The sequence below is a fragment of the Choloepus didactylus genome, chromosome 4 (assembly GCF_015220235.1).
Source record: "Choloepus didactylus isolate mChoDid1 chromosome 4, mChoDid1.pri, whole genome shotgun sequence".
Lineage (NCBI taxonomy): Eukaryota > Metazoa > Chordata > Mammalia > Pilosa > Megalonychidae > Choloepus > Choloepus didactylus.
The window spans coordinates 146865515-146890627 of NC_051310.1; the positions used below are offsets into that span (position 1 = coordinate 146865515).

The 25113-nt window shown below is 35.0% G+C and overlaps 1 protein-coding gene across 1 annotated transcript in view; it reads left to right on the forward strand.

Moving 5' to 3' along the window:
- The window catches only part of AQR (aquarius intron-binding spliceosomal factor), a 133330-nt gene that overhangs the window by 102395 nt on the left and 5822 nt on the right, over positions 1 to 25113 (forward strand). The window contains exons 25-33 of the mRNA XM_037834363.1: positions 3138 to 3273; positions 5041 to 5250; positions 6984 to 7121; positions 10005 to 10076; positions 11136 to 11323; positions 11983 to 12154; positions 16182 to 16352; positions 20024 to 20109; positions 23800 to 23974. Of these exons, the coding sequence (XP_037690291.1) occupies positions 3138 to 3273; positions 5041 to 5250; positions 6984 to 7121; positions 10005 to 10076; positions 11136 to 11323; positions 11983 to 12154; positions 16182 to 16352; positions 20024 to 20109; positions 23800 to 23974 (1348 nt within the window). The remainder of the gene's footprint in view (positions 1 to 3137; positions 3274 to 5040; positions 5251 to 6983; positions 7122 to 10004; positions 10077 to 11135; positions 11324 to 11982; positions 12155 to 16181; positions 16353 to 20023; positions 20110 to 23799; positions 23975 to 25113) is intronic.

Genomic DNA, 25113 nt, shown 5'->3' on the forward strand with positions numbered 1-25113 from the left:
TGAGTGTTTCCATGGAGATGTGACTCCCATCACCTGTGGGCGAGGCCTTTGATTGGGTAATTTCCATGGAGGTGTCACCCTACCCATTCAGGGTGGGTCTTAACTGAATAACTGGAGTCCTATAAAAGTGTTCATAGACAGAAGGAGGTGCTGCAGCCAAGGAGAGACACTTTGAAGAATGCACAGGAGCTGAAAGTGTAGCTGGAATACAGCCTGCCGTATGCCTTCCCAGCTAACAGATGTTTTCCAGATGCCATTGGCCTTCCTTTGATGAAGGTATACTTGTCCTCTGTGACTTCATTTGGACATTTTCATGGCCTTCAGACTGTAAGTTTATAACCAAATAAACCCCCTTTATAAAAGCCAGTCCATTTCTGAAATTTTGCATAACAGCAACATTAGCAAACCAGAACAATTACAGACTCTATAAACATTCCTAATTTTGTTCTCATTACAAAAGTGTTCATTATAGAAAAAATTTTGAACTACAGATAAGCAAATAGAGAAAAGGTTACCTACTGTTCCGGGTTTATTTGATTACAAAGTTACAGGCTTAAGGCCATAAAAGTGTCCAAGCTAGGGCGTCAGCAATAGGGTACTTTCACATAAGAATAGCCAGTGGTGTCTGGAACACGTCTGTTGTCTGGGAAGGCACGTGGCTGATGTCTTCCTTTAAAAAAGCCAGTTTGTGTTTCAAAATGGCTTTCTCCCAGGATGTTTCTCTCTAGATGTCTGGGGTATTCTCTTAGTTTCTCCCAGGTAAACTCTGGAGTAGCAAAAGTCTACTTTCAATGGCCATCTTCAAAATGTCTCTCTTGGCTGCAGCTCCTCTTTTAAATGTCACTCTCTGTTGCTCTGCATCTGAGGTTGTATGGCTTTTTTATTTATTTATTTATTTTAAACTAAATTCAGTTTTACTGAAATATATTCACATACCATACAATCATCCATGGTGTTACAGTTGACTGCACCCAGTACCAGTTTATAGTTGTGCATTCATCACCCCAATCTATTTTTGAACATTTTCCTTACACCAGAAAGAATCAGAATAAAAATAAAAAGTAAAAGTAAAAAGGAACAACCAAATCATACCCTCCATCCAACCCTATTTTTCGTTTAGTTTTTCATCCCCATTTTTGTACTCATCCATCCGTACTCTGGATAAAGGGAGTGCAGTCCACAAGGTTTTCACAATCACACTGTCATCCCTTGTAAGCTACATTGTTATACAATTGTCTTCAGGAGTCCAGGCTAACTGGGTTGGAGTTTGATTGTTTCAGGTATTTACTTCTAGCTATTCCAATACATTAAAACCTAAAAAGTGTTATCTATATAGTGCATAAGAATGTCCACCAGAGTGACCTCTTGACTCCATTTGAAATCTCTCATCCACTGAAACTTTATTTCATTTCATTTCGCTTCCCCCTTTTGATCAAGAAGATGTTCTCAATCCCACGATGCCAGGTCCAGATTCATCCACGGGAGTCACATCCTGTGTTGCCAGGGAGATGTACACCCCTGGGAGTCAGGTCCCATGTAGGGAGGAGGGCAGTGAGTTCACCTGCTCAGGTGGCTTAGCTAGGGAGAAGGGGGGTGTGGCTCTTTTAAAGTATTCCAGTGATCCAGTAAAGACCCACCCTAAATGGGTGGGGCTACACCTCCATGGAACTCATCCAATGAAAGGTCTCCCCCACAGTTGATTGAGTCACATCTCCATGGAAACACTGAGCCAATAGGTTCCAACCTGATGAACACTAATACATCTGTCCCCGCAAGACTGTATCAAAGAATATGGCTTTTTCTGGGGGACATAATGTATACAAATCGGCACACCTACTATAATATTTATACACTTCTAAGTTGAAAACTTAAAAACACAGACCATGCCTTATGTCTCTTTCCTACTCTTAATCATTTCTTGCTATCTCAAGAGTGAACCTTTGAATTACAGAGCAGCTAGGAAAATGATTTGTGAAATCTGTAAATATGTGAACAGCAGTGATAAACTTTTTTTTTCAGCATTAGAGTTACAGTGGGTACTTTGTTATTATTAATGCAAGAGTATATACAGGCTTTGGGATCCAATTCTGGTTGGACTACTGTCTTTCTTGACTACATGTTTCTGAGAAAGGTACTCTCCAGCCAGCTTTAATTTTCTTATTTATTCAGCAGATATTTATGAACTTTATAGTGTCAGGTGCCAGGCTTACATGCTGGGATACATAGATGACAAGAAATGTTCAAATACATTTTAAAATTACTTTTCAAAGCCCTTAGAGCTAATATACTTGTATGGTAGTTTTAGCCAATCTGTAAAGTATTTGTTCTTGGTCTGTGATGAGATAAAGAGCTTGCATCAGGATGCACTGTACTGCTTTCTTCTTCATGAAAGTCTTGTTATGGAAAAAGAAAACGATAACTGAACTAAGTGACTTGCTTACTGATAAAGTTGATTTTGTTCCTTGCAGACCATAAACAAATTAGCAGATCAGTACTAGTCCATAGGCTGTACTTTAAGTAGCCTTGCTATAAAATAACCTAAGAACTACTACTTGTAATTAAATATAAGCTATGCCTTTTTGGAGGTTGAATCATATCCCTCACAAAAGCAATGTTTAGGCCTCAACCCCTGGTCCTGTGGGTGTGAACCCATTTGTAAACAGGACCTTTGAAGATGTTATTAGTTAAGGTCTGCCCAAACTGAATGAGGGTGGGCCTTATTCCAATATGGCTGAAGTCCTTATAAGCAAAGGAAATTGAACACAGAAAGAAGTCACAAGGAGCAGCCAGAAGCTGGAAGTCAGTGAAACCCAGAAGAGAAAGGAAAAGACACTAACCATGTGCATTTCCAGGTAATGGAAAAGATAAGAAACCTCAAAGATTGCTGGCCAGCCAGAATATACCAGCCCTGGGAGGAAGCAAACTTTCTAGCCTCTGAACGTGCCCCAGTAAATTTTGTTGTTAAGCCAACTCATTGTGGTATTTGTTTAGCAGCTAGGAAACTAAATAGTCCTTTGTTGTTTTCCATTTGGCGGTTTATAGTTTCCGTTAGGATTTATTTGAATATCTTGTTGATAGTTTCCTTAAAAGTCTCTTCATTACACAATTTTGCCTTTTTGCTTAATTGGAATTCTTAGGTATGGAAGAGTTAATTACGTCCTGGCTCGAAGAATAGAACTTTTAGAAGAAGTCAAACGATTGCAAAAGAGTCTGGGGGTTCCAGGAGATGCATCATATACTTGTGAAACTGCTGGATATTTCTTCTTATATCAGGTGAGAGATTAAGGGTTTTAAAATCATACTTCATTGTATATCATCCTCAGTTGAAACTGGGATGAATTCTTGAGATCCTTCTTGAAAACGTTTTTTGTTGAGTGGATTAAAATACATGCTTTTGCCAAACCTATAATTTCAAATGTTAAATGTTTGTGTTTTTTATTATTTTCTATTTTCTTTGCTAAGTAACTTTGCTTGATGACTCATTCAGTGAAAGGCTAATGTTGCTACTTTTTAAATATTTTCTTTTCTTTTTTGCTATTGGCAAATTTTCTATTCTAGTTGCCCAGTGGTAACAAAGTGCAGTTCTATAACTTACTTTTACCATGTATATTAATCAACTAAAGCAGGAAAACATTTTCCTTTCAAATTTCCAGAAATACATTATGCCTTAGAACTAACTGCACAGCAGGACTATAAATTCTGATATCAATTTAGGGCTGGGCTTTTGCTAGGATTAATTTTTTGGATATAAAAACCAATCAGAAATAGAAAGCTATATAAAGTGAATAAAAAAAGCTCTAATAGTTGATTTACTAATAATTTTAAGTGGATTTAAAACATAGTCAAAGAATGAAGATTTTTGCATGACTTTATTTGCTATTTTTGCATTAATGCCATTTGTGTATTTTAGTTACAAATCATAATGCTGGGATTTTAAAATGTGTATGAAAGAATGGGCTGTATGTTCATTATAAGTGTATTCACAAGCCAGTGTAGTACCATTCAAAATGAGCAGATTTCATGGGTTTTTTGGTGAAACACGGAAAACGCACACATCATTGTTCACAGTATTCCACATTAGACTCAGATGGTTTAGAACTTTGAATAATATATTAAAGATCATGCTTAAATGCATATTTGGCACAAGCTAAAAGTTACTAGACTCTCAGTGGAAACTGCTTTTAAAAGGTGAAAGAATAATTTATAAATTGTGGCAGCTTAAATAATAAATTTTGAGGAAAATGAACATGAAGCTTCACAGTGTAGATGAACAATTCAGCATTTCATGCACATAAGAATTACACTGGCTATGTTGTTTACTAGGGAAATTCCCAAGCCCTGTCCCCAGAGATTCTCATTCAGTAGTTCTGGGGTAGGGTCCAGGATTATACATTTTTATTTAACTCCTCAGAAATTTTGCCTAAGTGCCACTCTGAGAAATACTAAAGTTATAACAGAAAATACCTGGGAGTATTACAAAAATTGAAATTAAGTTAAGAATTGGCTGGTAGAGGCATAGCTATTATACAAGGATGAATTTGCTATTCAGATCTACTCAGCTTATAAATGTAGTGAAGAAAACTGGGAAAATTACTGAAGTCTGGGAGAAGGATAGAAAAGAACCATGCTGATTAAAAAGATACTAAAGCTGGAGTTACCATATATAGAGAGAAACTGAGGTACTTAAAATGAGAGCTTCTTTACCTAGATTGCTGTTAAAAAAAGGGGGTGGTGGTCATAGTAAACTGCCCTGAGTATAGAGGGAGAATCTGAAATGTCTACGATAAAGCCACTTGAGATGATCCTGAGATTCTTTCCGGATTCTGCATTTTTTATTAAAAAGCCTCTTTATCCTGTGATCATAGAAGTTACTTTTATAAAAGAAGGGTAATCTATCAGTTACTTGGTTGAAAAATAGTCATATTGGATCATTTCTTTTCCCTCTCTTAGCAGATCTTGTTTTTACCAGATTTTGTAATTTTATCATTTAAAATGTAATAATTAGCTAGCAAAATTAACCTCAAGTACATTTTCCTACAGGTGATGTCTCGTTGGGAAGAGTATATTAGCAAAGTGAAAAATAAAGGGACGGCATTGCCAGATGTTGCAGAAATCACCACTTTCTTCCCTTTTCATGAATACTTTGCAAATGCCCCTCAACCCATTTTTAAAGGCAGATCTTACGAAGAAGACATGGAAATTGCTGAAGGATGTTTTAGGCATATTAAGAAAATCTTTACTCAGCTTGAGGTAAGGATTTTCAAATTCTTTTAAACTTTCCTTTAAAAATTCTTAGTTTTTTTTTTTTATGATGTAAATATGAATTGTTCAAATCTAACAACTGATTGTTACTTGTAAGTGAGATTATTTAAAACATTCAGTGTTTTAGTTAAAGAAATAAAGTAGAAATTAAGATGTAAACTGGATCTCCATTATTTTGGCTTTCTGGTATAAAAGTCTTAGAATGTACAAAAGGAATGCTTAACATCAGGGAATTCAGTGATGGTTCTCAGACTGCCACAGAGCCATTCTAAGTTCGTCATGCCCAATAGGTAAAAAGTGAAAGTGTCCTGTTAGCCGAGATGATAAATCCTGGTTATTAAGGTGAAATAATAACACAAAGGGGGCAAAGAAGAATATGTCTGGAACCCAGGGAACCCCTGGGATGCCTCCTAGATTTGCCTGCCTCTATGGCAAACACCAGTGGCATACAGTAGCAGTCATGTAGAAGGATCACATTCAGTTTCAGATTCCTCAGTTTAGTATTACTCCAGATAAAAAGAACAGAGACTTTGTCTCTTTTATCTTTGTATCTTTTAGATATGATGTATCTCTGTTTCTTAGAACAGTATCTAGCACATAATAGATATTCAGTAAATATCTGATACATGTATGGGTGGGTAAAATGAAAGGATGATAGATACAGAAAGATAGATATACATAATATGATGATGAAATTTTTAGATCTGCAAAACATTATATTTGTTTATGATTACATAATCACAGAGTAAAAGGATAAAAGCATACTCATTTATACTCATTTTATAATAGTAGTTGCCTTGGGAGGGAGTAGGGAGAAGAATATACAGGGTGCCTTACCTGGATTTGCAATGTTTAAATTATTTAAAAACAAGGCAAAAATGTTTTTAAAAAAAAAAGGATCTGATGAATGTAACAAGTTCAGGTTTGCTAAAACTTGATATTTGTTACTCTGCTTGGGCTGGTTTGCCCCTCAGATCTGTCTGTTATCCATCCTTTGTTCTTCTCTATGGGAGATCTCTCCCACCCCCATGTCATCTAACGTCTGGTTGGGTTTAGCCAATGAGAGTGGTGGTAGGAGTTGAAGAGAGAAGCCAGGGGATTTCTCCACCTAACCTCATGGCCTTGAATTTAATCTCCTCCTTGACTCTAGTTTTTTCTTGGCTGGCCCACTGTGATTCCAGCTTGTTCTGTGACACCAGCCCCTGTGCTCTGATGACATTATCTCCTCCCTTTATCCTTCCTAGTCTAGGAATGGTAGTGGCTTCCTGCTGTTGCTAATCTCTGAATTTACCATTCCCTGGTTGGCTTTTCAGCTCCTCCATCACCTGTATAACCAATTCTGCATTAAATTCCCTTTGTTATGAATAATTGAAATAGTTTCTCTTTTCTTGGAGAGACCCTGAGTGTATGGGTACAAAGTGATTGATATTTTATTCAGTATTTTTGTTTATATTGTAAATATTATTTTACCTTATTAAAAAAAAAAGTCCAAATTATAGCTTGAATATCAGCTTTTGTTTGAACTTAGCACCTAACTAATAATGAACAGAATTATGATTCACTAGGCTTAGTTTAAAGAGATATAGTGAGAATGAATTAGTGGATGATATATTTATATTAATTTCTCAGGAATTAAGTCTGATTGACTAGATTTTATGAATGTATGAATAAACTGTGTTTATTTTCCTAAAATAGTCTCTCTCTCCTCCCCACTCCAATAGGAATTCAGAGCCTCTGAACTGCTTCGAAGTGGTCTGGACAGATCTAAATACCTTTTGGTGAAAGAAGCCAAAATCATTGCTATGACCTGTACTCATGCTGCCTTAAAACGACATGACTTGGTCAAGTTAGGTTTCAAGGTGAAGACTATTTTAGTTCCTTAATTCATCATCTATTAGCTGTTAATTTTTTGTTTCCCTTTTTTTTTTTTTTTAATTGGCCAGACTGTTTCCCTCAGGGATTGATGCACTTCTTAATGAAGTTCACATTTATAATTACTTAAAAATGTCTCTTTTAAAAAGTGGATGATAACATCACATTTATATGATTAGTGAATTCCAAGTCTAATTTATCTAAATCTAGTTTTCGATAATGTGTTGTCACAGACCAAGAGGGCTTTTGCAGCCGAAGGACTAAAGAAAGCACCAGACATGTTCTGAGACATGAGCTTTTGCTTTGGGTGCTTACCTACAGGGTGGGAAGTCAGCTGCTCTGAATGGCAACAGGTTCAGAGCTTGGTGTGGAAGGTACTCCGCACTTCGAGGGGCTGAACAAGCTGGTTATAAGGGCTTGACATTCCAATGGGTATGAGAGCATAAGGCGGAAGCAGGGGTAGGGGGTTGTCTTGTGAACTAGGGAGGGACCATTTGTAATCAAGAGGGAGAAGGGGAGGATTATAGGTTATCTTGTAGATAGTAGTATCTCAGGGAGTCTCAGTGAGGAGGTAGTTTCAGGAGGGAGGTAAGCTATAGATTAGATTTAGCACCTGAGGCCTGGTTTTACAAGGAGAGTAGCTCAAACCTTAACTGACCTAGGTCACACAAGCTTCTGTGTGCAGTCTTCAAGGCACTTGGGGAAGGCCCTGGTCCTGGGGCTCCCACATGTGGTTATTAAGTACCATTCACCATATGGTTATTTATCTAAATTCTAGTACTTGTTAAAGTAGATTAATTTATATTCACTTACATGTTAAAAAATATCCGAACAGAACTAAAAGTTATAAAAATACTGTTTGACTCTGATTTTCATAATTTTCATCTGTATGCTTGCATTGTTCACATATTAAACACTCATCCAGTCACTGGTTATTGTTCATTCAGTAAATGAAAACCTTCCATATGAGGATATGGAATATTCTTATTTAGACTATATGATGAGAAATAGAAATGCTTCATCACGTGATAAATATAGGAGAGTTAGGAAGCAATGTATCTTATTAGCCTGTGACTGAGTTGAAGTGGAATGAAATGACCAAGCAGTAAATTGAAATTTGCAGACTCCCTGTGATATTGCTAGTGATATTGACTTAAATTCAGATTGTAATGAAAATTATTTAGCTTCTCTGCAATTGATACAGCCTTTGTGTGAGAATAGGGTTTGTGTACTAGTTTGAATTCAAGGTTAGGAAAGCATTTTTTGTTGATGAAAGGAAGTGATAATTTTGTAATGTTATGAGCTCATTGTAAGATAGGTGTTAAATAAATTCAAAGTGATAGAATTGTTATCTTGGATGAAAGATTCTTTGGGTACAAGGTAGGACAAATACAATAATTTATTCAAAGGTAGTGTGAACTTACCCTAGTGGTGTGAACTTACCATTTACAAATTGTTAGTGAGACTAAGTATTTTGTTCTTGTGCTGGACACATAAAATATACTTTCAATTTGATATTAAACCATATAAGTTTACTAATAGGAAAATGTTGCAATCAGAATTAACATGTTATGCTTTCATGCAACCTTTTAAAGTATTGTTGTAGCTTATCAAACTTATTAATCATATTCTATATTTAAGCATCATAGTATATATAGGAATGTATCTATAGGCATGAGTGCTGATAATATCCCTTAAATATCTTATATTTTTAATTTTGAGGTTTTATTTTTATCACACGCATGCACCTGTTTAAGAGTTTAAAAACCTTGTGGATCTACTTAATGTAGATTAAGAAAGGCTTATTTTCATTTATTTTACAAATGTACAGTGTCTAACATTGCTGAGAACTGGACTACACACTACACTTTCATGGGAGGATACAGAAATTAGATATTAAACAAGTAAATGGACACACAGAATTACAAATTGTGATGTGCCTGAGATTGATTTTACATTTGAAGGCCTGATATAGAATGAGTTTTAAACTGATACTTTAAGGATGAGAAGAAGCCAAGTAAACAAAAAATAGAGAACACATGTGTAAGGACCTGAGGCATGAAAGACTTTGCCATTTCTGAGAAACTGAAATAGGTCATTGTGATGATGCTTAGTGAGTAAGGAGAAAGGTGCCAGATGAGGAGGGAGAGAAAAGCGGGCCAATGTTTCCAGGGCCTTGTAGGCCATGTTAAGGACTTTTTCCAAAAGACAATGGGAAGCCAGTGAAAGATTTGAAACCAGGAGATGACATGTTCTGATGAATCTGTTGTGTCAGTGGTTTGGAGAAGGAAAGACTGGAAGGGGAGGGGCTGGTAGGAGATTGCAGTTCTCAGAGTAGTGGCTTAGACTGAGTAACAGTGGTCGTAGAAATGGAGAAAAGTGAGTATATTCAAGAGCTATTTTTGAAAATAAAACTGGCATGCTTTGGTGATGGATTGAATGCCCAGGGGTGTCAGAAGGGATTGTTTGCTGGGTAGGATTCATGAGAAGAAAAAATTACCCTGGAATACACCTGGGATAAGTAAACCAATGGGGACTGGCTGCATAGATAATTGTAGATTGATTCTTGCTTACGTAGAATTTAAAGAGCTTAATTGAAAAGAGTTGATATTGCAATGCAAGAAATGATATATGATACCTTCTCAATGTAGAGTTGTGTATTTAGGAAGCTTTCCTTAGATCGAAGACTTGAATTGGAGAAGCAAGGGCATAATCATAATAAGACCATAAAATTTTCTGTTTGAATTAATGTGTATGTTGTTATTTTTATCTGAAATTATTTGGGTTTTTTGGATGTTATGATTATGAAGGTAGTTGTTTTCCTTTTAAACTCTCTTTTTGACAAGCTTTCCCATTTCTCCCTTTCCCAGTATGACAACATTTTAATGGAAGAAGCTGCTCAGATTCTAGAGATAGAAACTTTTATACCTCTTCTTTTACAGGTAAGAAATTAAGATCTGAGACAAAGAAAATAAACTTTTAAGAATTCTGGGGGCAGTATCAGAAAGCTACATAGTTTTAGGATACTAATTGTCACAACTATATATTCTCTTTAACTTCATTAAACCTGGAACTTTCTTTAATCTTTGCACTGTTTATTTACTAGTTTGTATTGTTTCCAAAGGTATCTGTTTAAAAATTCAGAGTTTATCTCTATAAAGTAGTTTTGAAAAGACGTATTAATTGTAATCAAGTAAATTACATTTGCAGTTTGGAGAGTAGATAAACTTTTTTTTTTTAATTTCTTGTGTTAATGTTGTTTCTAGAATTGTTTTTTGTTCACTGAGTACATTGGTTTTTTTTCTGTATTTGAGGCCTAGGTTTTTGAACTAAATGGTGATGTTTAAGAATGTTTCTTACAATAGTTTTACTATTGAAGCATTGAAAACAAAGTGTACAATTCCAAATTTAAGAAGAGAGACTGCTCTGCTTTACAGATGATTGGGTTCTAAAAGTTGTTTTATAGGCCAAGTTATTTGGAATTTGGAATGTATTTTATCAGGATATCCTTCAAGGAATGAGGAGACACATAGAATGGGAAATTTTTAAGTAGTAGTATAAGAAATTTTAAAAGATACAGTCTTTAATGCTTTGGAGGTTCAGAACTGGCCCCGGGCATAATTTTGGTAGAAGATGTTTGCTTTGATGTCTCCATTTCCCTTCTTCAGCCTCTGTCTCTCTCTATGCAACCTTTGCCTAATGCTGACCTAAGCTTCACAGACCTCTGGATTACTCCATCTGCTAAAGTACAATAATTCTATGCTTGCCTTCTCAATCCTTTCACCCCGCCTTACCCACCATCAGCCAAGAGCAGTGTTAACCATACTCTGTTCACAAGTCATTCTATAGATTTGCCAGATTCCTCTTTGTGGTGAATATCGAGAATTTGTAAGCTAATGGGGCAGTTTATGAAAACCAAGACTCTTGTGCCTTAGTTCAGAGATTAACAAGATGATATATTAATTCAGCTATTTTGCTGTTTCCTCACTTTTCATTTCTAGAATCCTCAGGATGGTTTTAGCCGACTGAAACGATGGATTATGATTGGTGATCATCACCAGTTACCTCCAGTCATTAAGAATATGGCCTTTCAGAAGTATTCAAACATGGAACAGTCTCTCTTTACTCGCTTTGTTCGTGTTGGAGTTCCTACTGTGGACCTCGATGCCCAAGGGAGAGCCAGAGCAAGGTAATGGAAACAAAGGGAAAAGAAAATCATGCCAATTTAACGACATCAGTTTGGTGATCCAAGTATTTCTCAACATCTTCTAGAAGAGCTCTTAGCATTACCTGCTATCCAGGAACTTGCCATCTACAAATCTCAAAACATCTTTATTGCCTTCTGCATTAGGTATGAGTCGACCAAAATAAATTACTTTCTTTCATATTTTATTCACGCTTCTGTTCTCCATCCATTCCCCTGTTTTTGATGGCCCCAGAAGATAAATGGTTATTATAATTTTGGAATCTAAAGTAAAGGTAGGCAAGAGAACACACTAATTCTTATCTCACTTCATTAAAGCACAGGCCCTGTCTCGTAATTACACCAAAGTTTTCCTCAATTTACAGTCTTCCCGAATTTTTTAAATTTTGGTGTAAAGATATCGTTTACCTCAGAGAACACTATGGAGCTATCGTTTTTGTGGTATCAGTGTTTTGACCCTTGGTTACTTGAAGTAGGGAGGCCAAGATTGAAAAAGCATTGTTGCTAAAAAGGTAAACATATATATGGGTGACATGAACATTAAAAGGAAGCAAAGTTGCTCAGAAACCCTCTTATGTATGTTAAAAGAGATTTTTGCATTGCTAATTTTTCCTTTTTGGCGGCATGTATTTGTCTTTGGAAAGCTTGTGCAACCTCTACAATTGGCGATACAAGAATCTGGGAAACTTACCACATGTGCAGCTCTTGCCAGAATTTAGTACAGCAAATGCTGGGTTGCTGTATGATTTCCAGCTCATTAATGTTGAAGATTTTCAGGGAGTAGGAGAGTCTGAACCCAACCCTTACTTTTATCAGGTAAGAAAAATGTGGAGCTTGTAAGTTTATTTTGCATTTGCCTGGCTGAATTACTACCTAAATTAGTGGTAGCTATTGAAAACAAAAGTTAGATCCCTATCTCACACACAGCACAAAAAAATCAATTTTGAGTTGATTAAAGACATTTATACTAAAGAAAAGAAGCCATAAACAAACTAGAAAATACTAGAAGAAAATAATGATGAATATAGAATGTTGGTAAGTAAGATCTAAGCCTGTCACTAATAGCAGAAAAAAATGAAGACAAATATTGAGTTGCAAGCACAATTTATTAACATTTAAAAACAATGGGTTGAATTTTGAATATATATTGTACTCCTATAAGTCACTTAAAAAAATCAACAAAACAACAGAAAAATGCTATAAGAATACACTTCACGAAAGAAAACATTTTACACTCATGCTATATTAATGGGAAAGTAATTTAGTGGACAAATTGTCAATATGTATTAGATATACAGATGTACAAATATACAAATAATCTGTACAAAAAGATCTAGGAAGGTATACACCAAAAGAATAACGGTCTTTAGATGGTAGTATTTGGAGTGCTTTTAAATTTCTTTCTTTTTCCCTTGTCTTTAGAGCAGAATATATGTTGCTATTTAAATTAAGGATTTTTCATTTTACATAAAAACATCATACATCACTGGTTTAAATGTGGATGTGTAGATATAGCTCATGAGATTTATTTACTCTCCAAATATCTGTTTATATTAAATCAAGTTACTTTTTGTTTGTATACTTAAAACCCAAGAACAGATGTGACCTTTAAATAACAACTTTAAAAATATTAGAACCTAACTCAATTAGTGATAGTTTTCTTAGTAGGGATCTTGGAATGCTATGAATTTTATGAGTGTGCTGATATTTTCAGAGTCAGTTTCATTACCTGAGTCAACATTAAAATCAGATTTTATCTGCTTTTTTAAATTCATTACACCTATTGATGAATTTTCACTGTTTCAAAAATTAAATATACTTTCCAATGATAATTTGCTGTTATTAAAGACGTTTCTCAAGAGTTGAAGATATTTTCTCCCAAAGTAAGATTTGCAGAATTAGTTTCTCAGAAGTAGAGACGGATAGATAGATAAATGAATAAAAGTGACTAATTTGAAGGGAATTAACTTATTTGGAGAGAGTTTTAAATGTTGTCTAAAATATAATTCATATTGTTTTATTGTTAATACTTCTTGTCTGACTTATTGAGCAGCATTCATTTTTCATGTGAATAAAAAAATGGGTTCTGTTTGTTGGGGACTCATTGCATCAGTCTTGCCAAAGAGAGTCTTGTCTTGAAAACTAAATTTGAGCCTTAGTGGTTTTTTTTGTTTTTTTTTTTTAGTAACAATATATTTTATTGTTTGACAACCTGTTTTTCAGAGTAGGCTACTTACTACACAATATAAAAACAAAAGCCTCCTGTTCAAAATGAACTACTCTAGATTTATTTAAAATAGCAAGTCTTATTTTTGTAAACAAATATCAAGTTTATATGCATTTTATATCCATTTTCACACCTTCTTATCCTTTCCTCCTAAGCTGACAATTTAATCACAGTTTCCATATAGTTTTCTTTAACTGTACATGAAGACTGGTAAAACTGCAAATGAGCATTACACAATTTGAATTCACAGAAAATATTCAGAATGGCCAATTCTGAAGAGGAGACCAAAATCCATTTTGGACCCATCCTCTCATTTTTGTAAATGTAAATTCATCGTCACATTTTCCCACATGCTTCTGTACCCAGAAATTATGGACAGGAAATAGATAGAAGGCAGGAAAAATCATAGTCTTAGTTCCTAGAACTAAGAAGATGGATAAAATCCCACTGTACTTCTTTGGTCATCAAAGGAGTAAGAAAAATAACAGGTTCTCTGATGGTTGTCAGTCTCCCCTGATGCTAATATGTATCACATCAGAATAAAGGATTTAAGTGAACGGTTCAAGTTAAAAGGAAAAAAGAATCTTCATTAATAATCCTCTGGCATTACCTGTGCATTTATTTACCTATATTTTTTTTTGTTTGTTTTTAATGAACTAGAAGTATAATAAAAATAATGCAATTGAAAGCTGACATATGTTCAAGCCAGAAGTGGAATAAACAGATATTTTAAACATTAAACTCCAATTTCTTCTGTTACAGAGGAAAGAGATAATACATTTTCACCTTAAAGTCTTGGATTTCATTTCTTTTTCTAACTTTCACTTCATATTTTTGTAACTTTCATTAAAAGAAATTGCTTTACATTTTCCCTTATAGAAAAGAGATACACTACATTGAAATTAGCTTCATTAATGATGAGTTGAAATGAAATTAATGCTTCAACTTAAATCATGTGAATTAAATAGTATTTCAATTAAGAACAAATTTAAAAGCAGTTCCCCTATTAAACAATGGAATAAGTTGTAACAAATATAGTAAGAGGAAATAGTCTATCATTTTGATATGTGGCAGAACTACCCAAGAATATACTGACATTTCAAGACTAAGGATAAGTCTTGAAGTTTTTATGGGCCATAAAAGTGGGGAATTTAAATGAACACCTATAAGATGATGCTAAAACTCCAATTCTCAAATGTCTAGATGAAAGATAAAAAGAGACACCAATCTGCCTAACTGTTCTAACACATAAATTGTCCTTACCAAATTTTTATGAAAAAAACGGGAATATTTTGTTTCCACTGTCAAACTTATATTCTAGAAATATAGTGTATAAACTTTAAATTAGGAGACACCTTGATAGGGAAGACCAAAACTAACAAACAAAATCAACCCACAAAGCCCAAAAAGGTAAAGAACCAAACAGAGCACAATGTGATTGTTTTCAATCAGTGTTGGTTATGTTGCCCTCTTGCAAAATGACAGGCAAAATCATACTTGTTTTTACATTTGCAACCACATATATTATACTGAAAAGGATTTTCATACCCATGACATCCCGTATGAATAGTGTAAAGAATATTGTCTGCAAAATACATGTCACAGTGCTGTGAGCCTTAGTTTTATTATGGTCGTTTCCTTGATTCCCAGTTAGTTCTTCTATCTGAATAAGAGCTGTTGCTTAGATAAATGTAGTTTGCTACTAATATAGAAAATAGAAAGATTTACAGTCTTCCAAAGAACTAGAAAATTTAAATGAAAGAGATAACTCAGACTGTGTGCGTTTGTCATCAAAACCAGGGTATAAATTATTTTTCTGAAGGTCTTCCTATAATTTTTGTTGCCTTTACATGAAGTCTAGCTTCCTATCTTTGATTTTTTATTTCCACGTTCTGTTTATGTTCTCATTTTAGTTTCTTCTCTCATCTGATACTTTGAACTTAGTCTCTACAGAAGTGTACTATTCCTCACTTTCAAGTTCAGTTAAGCTATTAATTTTAAGCTCCTTCTCACCAATCTTTAACAAGAACTTCTGTGACAGCCAGACTAACCAATTTGAGGCCACCTCCTCTTCCCACCTAAAGTGGTCTGGTGGAGATAACAACTGTTAGGAAGAGAACCAAAACAAACCAAACATAAAAAAACACTAAGAACGTAAGGAAGAAGGAAGAGCATTGTACAGAAATTGAGAGTTGACTATAACACTGCTAGATACGGTATTAGTCTGATTTCTTTAATGGTTCCTTTGTTCCTTTATGTTAACATTTCTTTCCTTAACTACAGTTGCAATGCGCTGTAGTAGAATATCTTTATGGTGATTGTTGTGGTCACAGGAATACTAAGCCTTTATTTGGTAACTTATTTCATGATTGTTCCATGTATCGCAAGTATTTTGCAAATCAAAAGAAAATGATTACTACCTACTATATTTTCATTTATTAAACTAAGATAAGACTGTTTTCCTTCAGTTTTATTAAATGTGTTCACTTGTCCAGGTTATTAACCCTTCATTTCTCCTGGTGTGGTAAGTGAATCAATTGTGCTAGATTAACCATTATCTATAAATTTGAAAGCAAAAGGAAATAAATGCATAATCCAATTATGTTTGCATTACAGAATCTTGGAGAGGCAGAATATGTAGTAGCCCTTTTTATGTACATGTGTCTACTTGGCTACCCTGCCGACAAGATCAGTATTCTAACGACATATAATGGGCAAAAACATCTCATCCGTGACATAATCAATAGGCGTTGTGGGAGCAATCCGTTGATTGGAAGACCAAATAAGGTAATTTTATAAATACAGTATGTTCTCTTACTTATCATGTTGGCAGGACGAAAGGCTCATATTTATTATGAGTTATTTATATTGTTCTACTTTGTCTCTTTGCTATCTCCTCTTTATGATATACAAGGCAGTGAAATAATTGGGACTATAAATAATTTTCTGGTGATCCTATCTGATAATTTTACTGGTTTGCTATGAACTTCTATCTCAACTACCACATTAAAGATTTTGTTAATAGTAATCAGAAGTAAATGTTTTTAAAGTTCTTGTTGCTGAACTTATGGATAACAAAATTACATTATAATTTATGTACTGTTATTGTAGAAATATAAACATAAAAAAATATAGAATTTTTTTTGCAAGGGTGTAATTTTTACTAATTTTATGCTTTTTTATTTCTGTGCATTATGATGGAGTAATATCGAATAAAAATGAAGGTGCTTAGTTTTATTAATAAAGGGTTGAATAAATTAGAAAGAATGACAAAACAAGTACAATATTATTAATGATGAAATTAGAACTTCAGTTGTGAACCTGGCTTTATAAATTAGTTCTTTTACTCCGTTTTTAGTGAGATGACAGATCAGGTGATTAAGACCAGTCAGAAAGCATTGGAGAAAGAGAAGTGAGGGGATCAGCCTTGAAAAATGCCAGTAAAAATATACTTTCTGAAGGTGAGAGGCATGCTCTGAAGTATAAGTCATGTCCCTATTTTTCAATAATGGATGTGGAAATTGGGGTGAGTAGGTTTCCTGGTCCTGGGTTGTTTAAAAAAAGACTATTTATAAGTTATCTTTGTAAAAACTGGGCTAACACTGTACCAGTAGAAGAAAGAGGACCATTTGAGGAAAAGAGTCTTTTGTTGTGAAACAATCCTGCTCATCCCAATTTAACCTCTTGCAAATCACTAATCCATGAAAACACCATATAGTAAAAAGAGAACTTGCACATGGTCCATTTACATAGGAGAGAATGAGGGAAAGAACACCAAAGCATGCTAACAGACGAAACACATGCTCTAGAAAATATGGTGACCTGTTACAGATAAAATGAAACCATTTCTGTGAGGGAAGCCTGCAAGGTAGAAATGCAAGACACAGAAAGAAGTAATGTGATCTGGAAGTAAATAAAACAAAATTGTAGAAATGAACACACCATAAGAAATATAGAGAAGGAAAATGAGAAACTAATAACTTAGAAAGTTTAGAAATAGAAGGAACTCAATTTCAGAGTCTTTTCGTTTATAAGTAACAACAACACTTACTTAAATAGCAAGGAAAGTTTTTATCTCTTGTAATAAGAAGATGGAAGTAAGGGTGGCTCCAGAGTTCAGTTATGGAGTGGCTAAATGATGTCATCAAGAACCCAGTTTCATTTCATCCCACTGTGTCAACCCAATTCCCAGATAAGCTGTCCTCATGGTCAGGATGGCAATAGAATTTCCAGGTATAGCATCCATACATAACAGCAGAGGACTTCCATCCAGAATATATGAACTCCTATAAAAGTCATTGTAAAATGAAGACAACCCATAAAATAAGACAACCCAATACAAAACTGGCAACTGATTTGAACACTTCCTGCATGAAGACATATAAATGGCCAGTCAACACATGGAAAGATGTTTATCATCATTCATTGTCAGGGAAATGCAAATTAAAATTACAAAGAGATGCCACTGCATACCCAGTAGAATGGCTAAAATTAAAAATATTGACATTATACCAAGTGTTGGCAAGGGTGTGGAGCAACTGGAACTCTGGAACTGGAACATTGCTGTTGAAAATATAAAGTGGCCCAGCAATTTTGGGTGCCAAGTGACAGTTTCTTTTAAAGTTAAACATACACTTACCATAAAACTCAGCAGTTTCATTCCTAAGTATTTATCCAAGAGAAAGGAAATATATGTCTACTAAAATATTTGTACATGAATATTCATTGCAGCTTTATTCAGAATAGCCCCAACCAGAAGCATCTCCAGGAAAAAGTGAATAGATAAACAGATCACTTAATGGAATACTACTGAGCAAAAAAAAAAGTGCAGACTTCTAATGTACACACCACATAGATGAATCTCAACAAGATTATGCTGAGTGAAAGAAGCTAGACAGAAGAGCACGAACTTTATGTTTCTCTTTTTATGAAATTGTAGAACAAGCGAAAAATAATCTATGGTGACAGAAAGCAGATCACTGGTTGAATGGGGCTGGGGATGTGTGGAGCATTGCAGATTTGACTACAAAGAGGACTGAGGAAATTTTTGAGGATGACGGATATCTTGATTCTGGTGGTAGTTCCATGGGCAGATATAGTGTCAAAATTCATCAAATTGTATGCTTAAAATGGGTACGTTTTGTTATATGTAAATTTTACATCAATAAAATTGATTTAAAAGAAAATAAATGTCTTATAAACTTCCTAAAAGTAGGGACCATGAATTATGGTTTGCACAGTGTACACATTTAACTTTTTGTTGAATTATTGAAAAAAAAAGATAAAAAACCTTTGTTCAGTTTGCTAATACTGCCATTATGCAAAATACTAGAAATAGATTGGCTTTTATAAAGGGGGTTTATTTGGTTACAAAGTTACAGTCCTCCAGCCATAAAAGTTTCCAAACTAAGTCACCAACAAGAGGGTATCTTCACTGGAGAAAGGCTGATGGTGTCTAGAAAACCTCTGTTAGCTAGGAAGGCCTGTGGCTGGCGTCTGTTGATCCCGGGTTGTGTTCTTGCTCCTATCTCAGTTCCTGTGTTCTTGGTTCTTTCTCCCAGGACGTTTCTCTCTGAGTACCTCCGGGTCCTGTCTTAGCATATCCCAGGGCAGACTCTGGGCTAGCAAAAGTCTGCTTTCAAAATGTGTCTTTCACCTGCTCTTAGCTCCTTCTGTCTGTGAACTCTTTTATAGGACTCCACTGATTTAATTAAGACCCATACTGAATGGATGGGCCACACCTCCATGGAAATAATGTAATCAAAGTTTATTACCCACAGTTGGGTGGGTCACATCTCCATGGAAACAACCTAATCCAAAGATTCTAACCTATATATAACACTAATATATCTGCCCCCACAAGATTTCATTAAAGAACATGGCATTTTGGGGGACACAATGCATCCAAACATCCTGAGTGTTCCAATATTAGAGATTGTGAAACCTTCCTGAACTTTCTTATGTGTACACGTATTTTGAAACTGAACAATATGTACTGTGGAGATTGTTTATTTTTTCAATGGAGGAGTGCTATAGATGAGTCTGAGGGATGTGTGAATTAAATAATAAATAAGCATGCTAAAATCTTTTGCTGGTCATAAAACAGATACCAGATAATAAGCTAGACACGATCCTTGCTTCATGGAATTTGGCAGTCTAGTAGGGAAAGACTGTTAATTCCACGAAGAATTATTTAGTTAGAATTGTGAAAAGCAAAGGTAAAGAAGAGTGCTATACGTGTGAGTAACATAAGGACATACCCTGATGTGGTTACTGTGTTTTATTTCATAGCATTCATCAACTGTTCCTTCTTTCAATTCCAAGTGTTTGGTTATGTTTTTTTGGGGGGTTGGTTATTTTAAGGACAAAATGTTTGCTTTTAGTATATTATTTAAATGATCTCTAGAGTCTTTTTATTGTGCTTTTGAAATACCATATTTCCCTTTTTTTCTTCTTAGGTGACTACTGTTGACAGATTTCAAGGTCAACAGAATGATTATATTCTTCTTTCTCTAGTACGAACCAGGGCGGTGGGGCATTTGAGGTACGTAAGGAAGAAATGTTTGTGATATTGTTGAACTTTACTAACTACTTCAGTTTTGAATTTCTGTTGTGAAGTAGGTTAAAGTTTTTTTAAGTTTAAATTACAATTAATTGTTTTGACAACTTTTAGAGCTTTTTATTGGAATGTAATAATATCAGATTCCTTGTATGATTAACCATTGACATTGCCACTGAATTTTTTTACTCTTAAATGTTGTTTCACTCTTCAGTAGCATGCAGAGATAGCATTTTATCCTAAAATGTTAACATATCCATCCTATATCTGTTGGAAACTTAATGTCAGAAATTGAAGGTGTCAAAGTGGTAAAAAGTCTCTAGAGTAAATTTTTTATTTCATAAGATTTCTGATATTGACCCCCACACTGTCTTTCAGCTTTAGTGTTAAAGGATAAAGGAGCCACTTGTTCTCCTAGGATTAAGAACTGTCAAAACAAGCAATACACTGTTTTTATCATTTTTTCGTAATGTACTTATGTAAGTAACATATTACAGAACAGCCGTTTAGGTTTATTTAAAACTTCATCTCATATGACTTGCTAGCAAAACTACAAGAGAGTTTATTTTATTATTTCATTTAGTGGGTAAAAAAATAAAATTACTCAAGTTCTCTTAACGTTGTCCAGTTCCATTAGACTGATAATGTTTTTGTAAGAGTATTCAAAGATGTAGTGTTTCAATAAATTGTTTCAAGACTATAGCATTATAAAAAACTTACTTATTTGAATGTCAAGCATGTATTTGGAGATTATTGGCTTCTTTTCCTCATTAAGATTTATAACTGCTGAGTGGGTCATCATTATGGGTTACATAATTAAAACCGCTGAAAAACAAAAACACTAGAACTAGGAGATTGTGATGATGATAAAGATGCTGATAAAATCCTATAAATTAAGGGTTAAAAAAAGAGACTGATTTCTGTATTTTCTTGCATATCAAAATTCTCTAATCAAAAATGCCTTTATCCAAAGAAATCAATCTTGATATTTACCAAAATTTCCTTTTGAAAGTCTTCTTTTCCACATAGGGAGAGGTGGTGGTTGCTATTCAAGCATGAAGGGGAAATGCCCATTTGACTATTATTTATGATTCCAGTTACCCGGATAGCTTAGGAATCTTAGCTAGAATTTTACTAAACTCTACATGCAACTTTTGGTTTGTATAACTAATCCTTCATATTCCTCCGTTTCTAATAACTTGGAAGATAATTTGTTTCTCAAGTTTCATGAGAACAAGGAAACCTACTTCCTGCCAATTTTTTTAATAATTGCTTTAGTGAGCTATAATTCATACTATACAATTCACCCATTTTAAGTGTACAATTCAGTGGGTTTTAGTATATTCACAGAGTTGTAAATATCACCACAATCAATTTTAGCCCATTTTAATCAACTCAGTAAGAAACTATATATCATTAGCAATCATTACCCCGATCTTCACCCCCAAGCCCTACCCAACTGCTGTTCTACTTTCTATCCTTATAGATTTGCCTATTCTATATATTTCACATAAATGGAATCACACAATATGTGGTCTGTTGTGACTGGCTTCTTTCACTTAGCACAATGTTTTCAAAATTCATCCATGTTTTAGCATGTATCAGTATGTGCAATTCCTTATTATTGCCATTGTATGGATATATCAGATTTGCCCATTCATCGATTGATGGACATTTGAATTGTTTCCACTATTTGGCTATTGTGAATAATGCTGCTATGAACATACATGTACAGTTTTTGTGTGAACATGTTTTCATTTCTCTTGGGTATGTATCTAGGAGTGAAATTGGTAACCCTATGTTAAGCATTTCTAAAACTGTACCTATAGTTTCCATTGTTGGAATAACTCACCTATAGCATGACCCCTTAGGGTTCTAAGGAAGGTTGGAGAAAATAAAGAACAATCTAGCATGCAGTTATCCAGAAAATAATATTTCCTTCATGAATTCGATGTGTTACAAATAGAGATTCCTCAAAGGTACTGCAAAAGGGATATGTTTTCTCCAAGTTTATATGTGGGTCAGAAACTCCTACCTAAATGAACATCTCCAAATTGTGGTAGGGGAGAAGCGGCCAGAATCAATCCTTCCTCACACACCTACATAACAGATGTTATGTACTGATGACACACTGTACTTCCTGATAAGGGAAACTAGATTCCTATCAAAGTCATAGAAAATAAGGCTGAATTAGAGATATTTCGAAAAATCTTGTATAATGCAAGGACAATGAAAAGGCATTAGGCAGACATTTCCAATTCCTGGGTCTCTGATTAATAGATGGTCTTTGTAACATTAGGCCTCTGCAGTACTCTTACTCTTTCGGCGATTAGGAGTGATTGTAACAGACTTTATTATTGTTCACAAAAGTCTTTCTACTTATAGAGCACTCACAAATGTAAATAGCCATATAAATGCATCTCAAGGAAAAAACTGCCCTCTGTATTTGAAACCAAAATTATCTTTCCTCACTAAAACACACTCTGTGAGGTGAAATTAGATTTAAAGTGTAGCCTCTCTTTTATAAATTTATTTGAGTCAAACCTTTATGAAAAATTCATAATCTTTCTAAAACATAGATCAAAGAAAACTAACGTCATTCATCAGATAGCCAACTACACATATAGTGAATCATTCAATTTAGCCATTTTTATTATTATTTTTGTGAACACTGAGTGCCTATTGTAGGCCAGTCATTAAGTCTAGATACTAGAGCAAAATACATGAGTAAGACATGGTATTATTGCATCGTACTACATTTACATGTGCATACATAAGTATTATAAATAAATATAAAGCAATGTGGTAAGAGTTATTGTCCTAGTTTGCTAATGCTGCAGAATGCAAAACACCAGAGATGGATAGGCTTTTATAAAACGGGGGTTTATTTCACTACACAGTTACAGTCTTAAGGCCACAAAGCATCCAGGGTAACACCTCAGCAATCGGGTATTTCACCGGAGGATGGCCAATGGAGTCCGGAAAACCTCTGCTAGCTAGGAAGGCAGCTGGCATCTGCTCCAAAGCTCCGGCCTCAAAACAGCTTTCTCCCAGGACGTTCCTTTCTAGCAAGCTTGCTTCTCTTCAAAACATCACTTCCAGCTGCACTCGTTTTCCTCTTTGAGTCAGCTCATTTATATAGCTCCACCGATCAAGGCCCACCCCGAATGGGTGGGGCCACGCCTCCATGGGAACATCTCATCAAAATTATCTCCGACAGCTGGGTGGGGCACACTCCAAGCAAATCCAACCAGCACCCAAGGGTCTGCCCCACACAAGACCACAAAGATAATGGCATTTGGGGGACACAATACATTCAAACTGGCACAGTTATCCAGGATATAATATTTGACTTCAGTGGAGCCTGGGTATTTGGTAGGTGAAGAAGTAGAGGAAGGGCTGATTCAGACTGATTCAGTAGCTGGTGTACTTAGTTACTTTGGCTCTTTTTAATCAGTGTGTAGAGGTTAATAAAGCATTAACTTTTTACTTGGTTTATTAGTCACATAACATTGATTAACAAAGTAGTCCCTTTTATGTTTACTTTCTTAAGTTTTTAAGAAGCTTAACTTTTAATTGCCACAGTTTAGTAGTATTTGGTAGAATTTGTAAATAAAGAAGCCAAAAGCTGATGTTACCGATCTTGAAATGTGTTATTTTGTTTGCTTCCCAAAGGGATGTCCGTCGCTTAGTAGTGGCCATGTCTAGAGCCAGACTTGGACTTTATATCTTTGCGAGAGTATCCCTCTTCCAAAACTGTTTTGAATTAACTCCAGCTTTCAGCCAGCTCACGGCCCGCCCACTTCATTTGCATATAATTCCAACGGAACCTTTTCCAACCACTAGAAAGGTAGGACTTATTTCTTCATTATATAGACCATTTTCTCAGAGTGGGAAATTGGGATTCTCTTATGGGTGACCACATTGGCTAGGAACATCATCTCAGATAATCTGATCACCGATTTAGAATGCCCCTTATACCAAGGAAATGAATTATTTTCTTCTTTCTTTCATGAAAGGTAACATACTATAGACATTTGAGCTTTGTCTTTTTTACTTAACAGTATGTTCTGGAGGTTCACTGGGTTTTTTTGTTTTATTTGTTTTTGTTGTTTTGTTTTTTTTATTGGGTTTTAAATAAAATGTTCATAGTACAGTTCTTTCCCCTACTCCCTTAAAAAAAAAAAGATTAAATTCTGCATGTCTATTTGTTTTATAATACTCCTAGTACTTTCTTTTTAAAATGTTTTAAAGAAATATTGCTGCGGGGAAATAGGGGGGAAAGGATGGAAAGATGTGATGGGGTAGGATCAAGTGAAGCCTTGATATCAGACCCTATAGTCTGAACACAATTTTCTAGCTCAGAGGTTCTCAATCTTTTGTGGGCTGATTATTAACAGGCAGATTCCTGACAAGATGTCTGGGGCAGAGCCTGGAAGACTTCATGTTTAATACTCTCCCCAGATGATTCCTGTGCAAGTGCTGCAGGGTTATACTTGGAGAAACCTGGAGGGCAGGTCAGGTGATACCAATGAACAGAAGGTTTAGAAACAACTGCTTTAGATAGCACTCATGGATTCAAGTCCTGGGGGTGAAGGGCTGAGAGCATCTCCCCTTCCTATGCTCTAGAGACACTTTGGGGTGGGGTAGGGTGTGCTGAACAGCTAGTACTGCATCTAAGGATGGGCAGGTCCCAGCAAAGCCACCAGAAAATAAGCAAACAAACATACAAAATGAAACAAAACCTTGCATGCTTTGAAGTGCATGTTTCAAAGTTGAAGTAATAGCATGGCATTCTTTGTACACAGAAGTTGTGACCTCTGCAGAAAGTGACCCTTATTAAAAGGAACACCTGCTACATGCAATTCGACCATCCTTCTTATTCTGAGAAATGCTATTTAATAATATTAAATATTTCTAACTTTATATGCATTAAATAATTCTGTTTTAAGATAATGCTTTTTATTGGCATAATTTTTTTTACCTTTA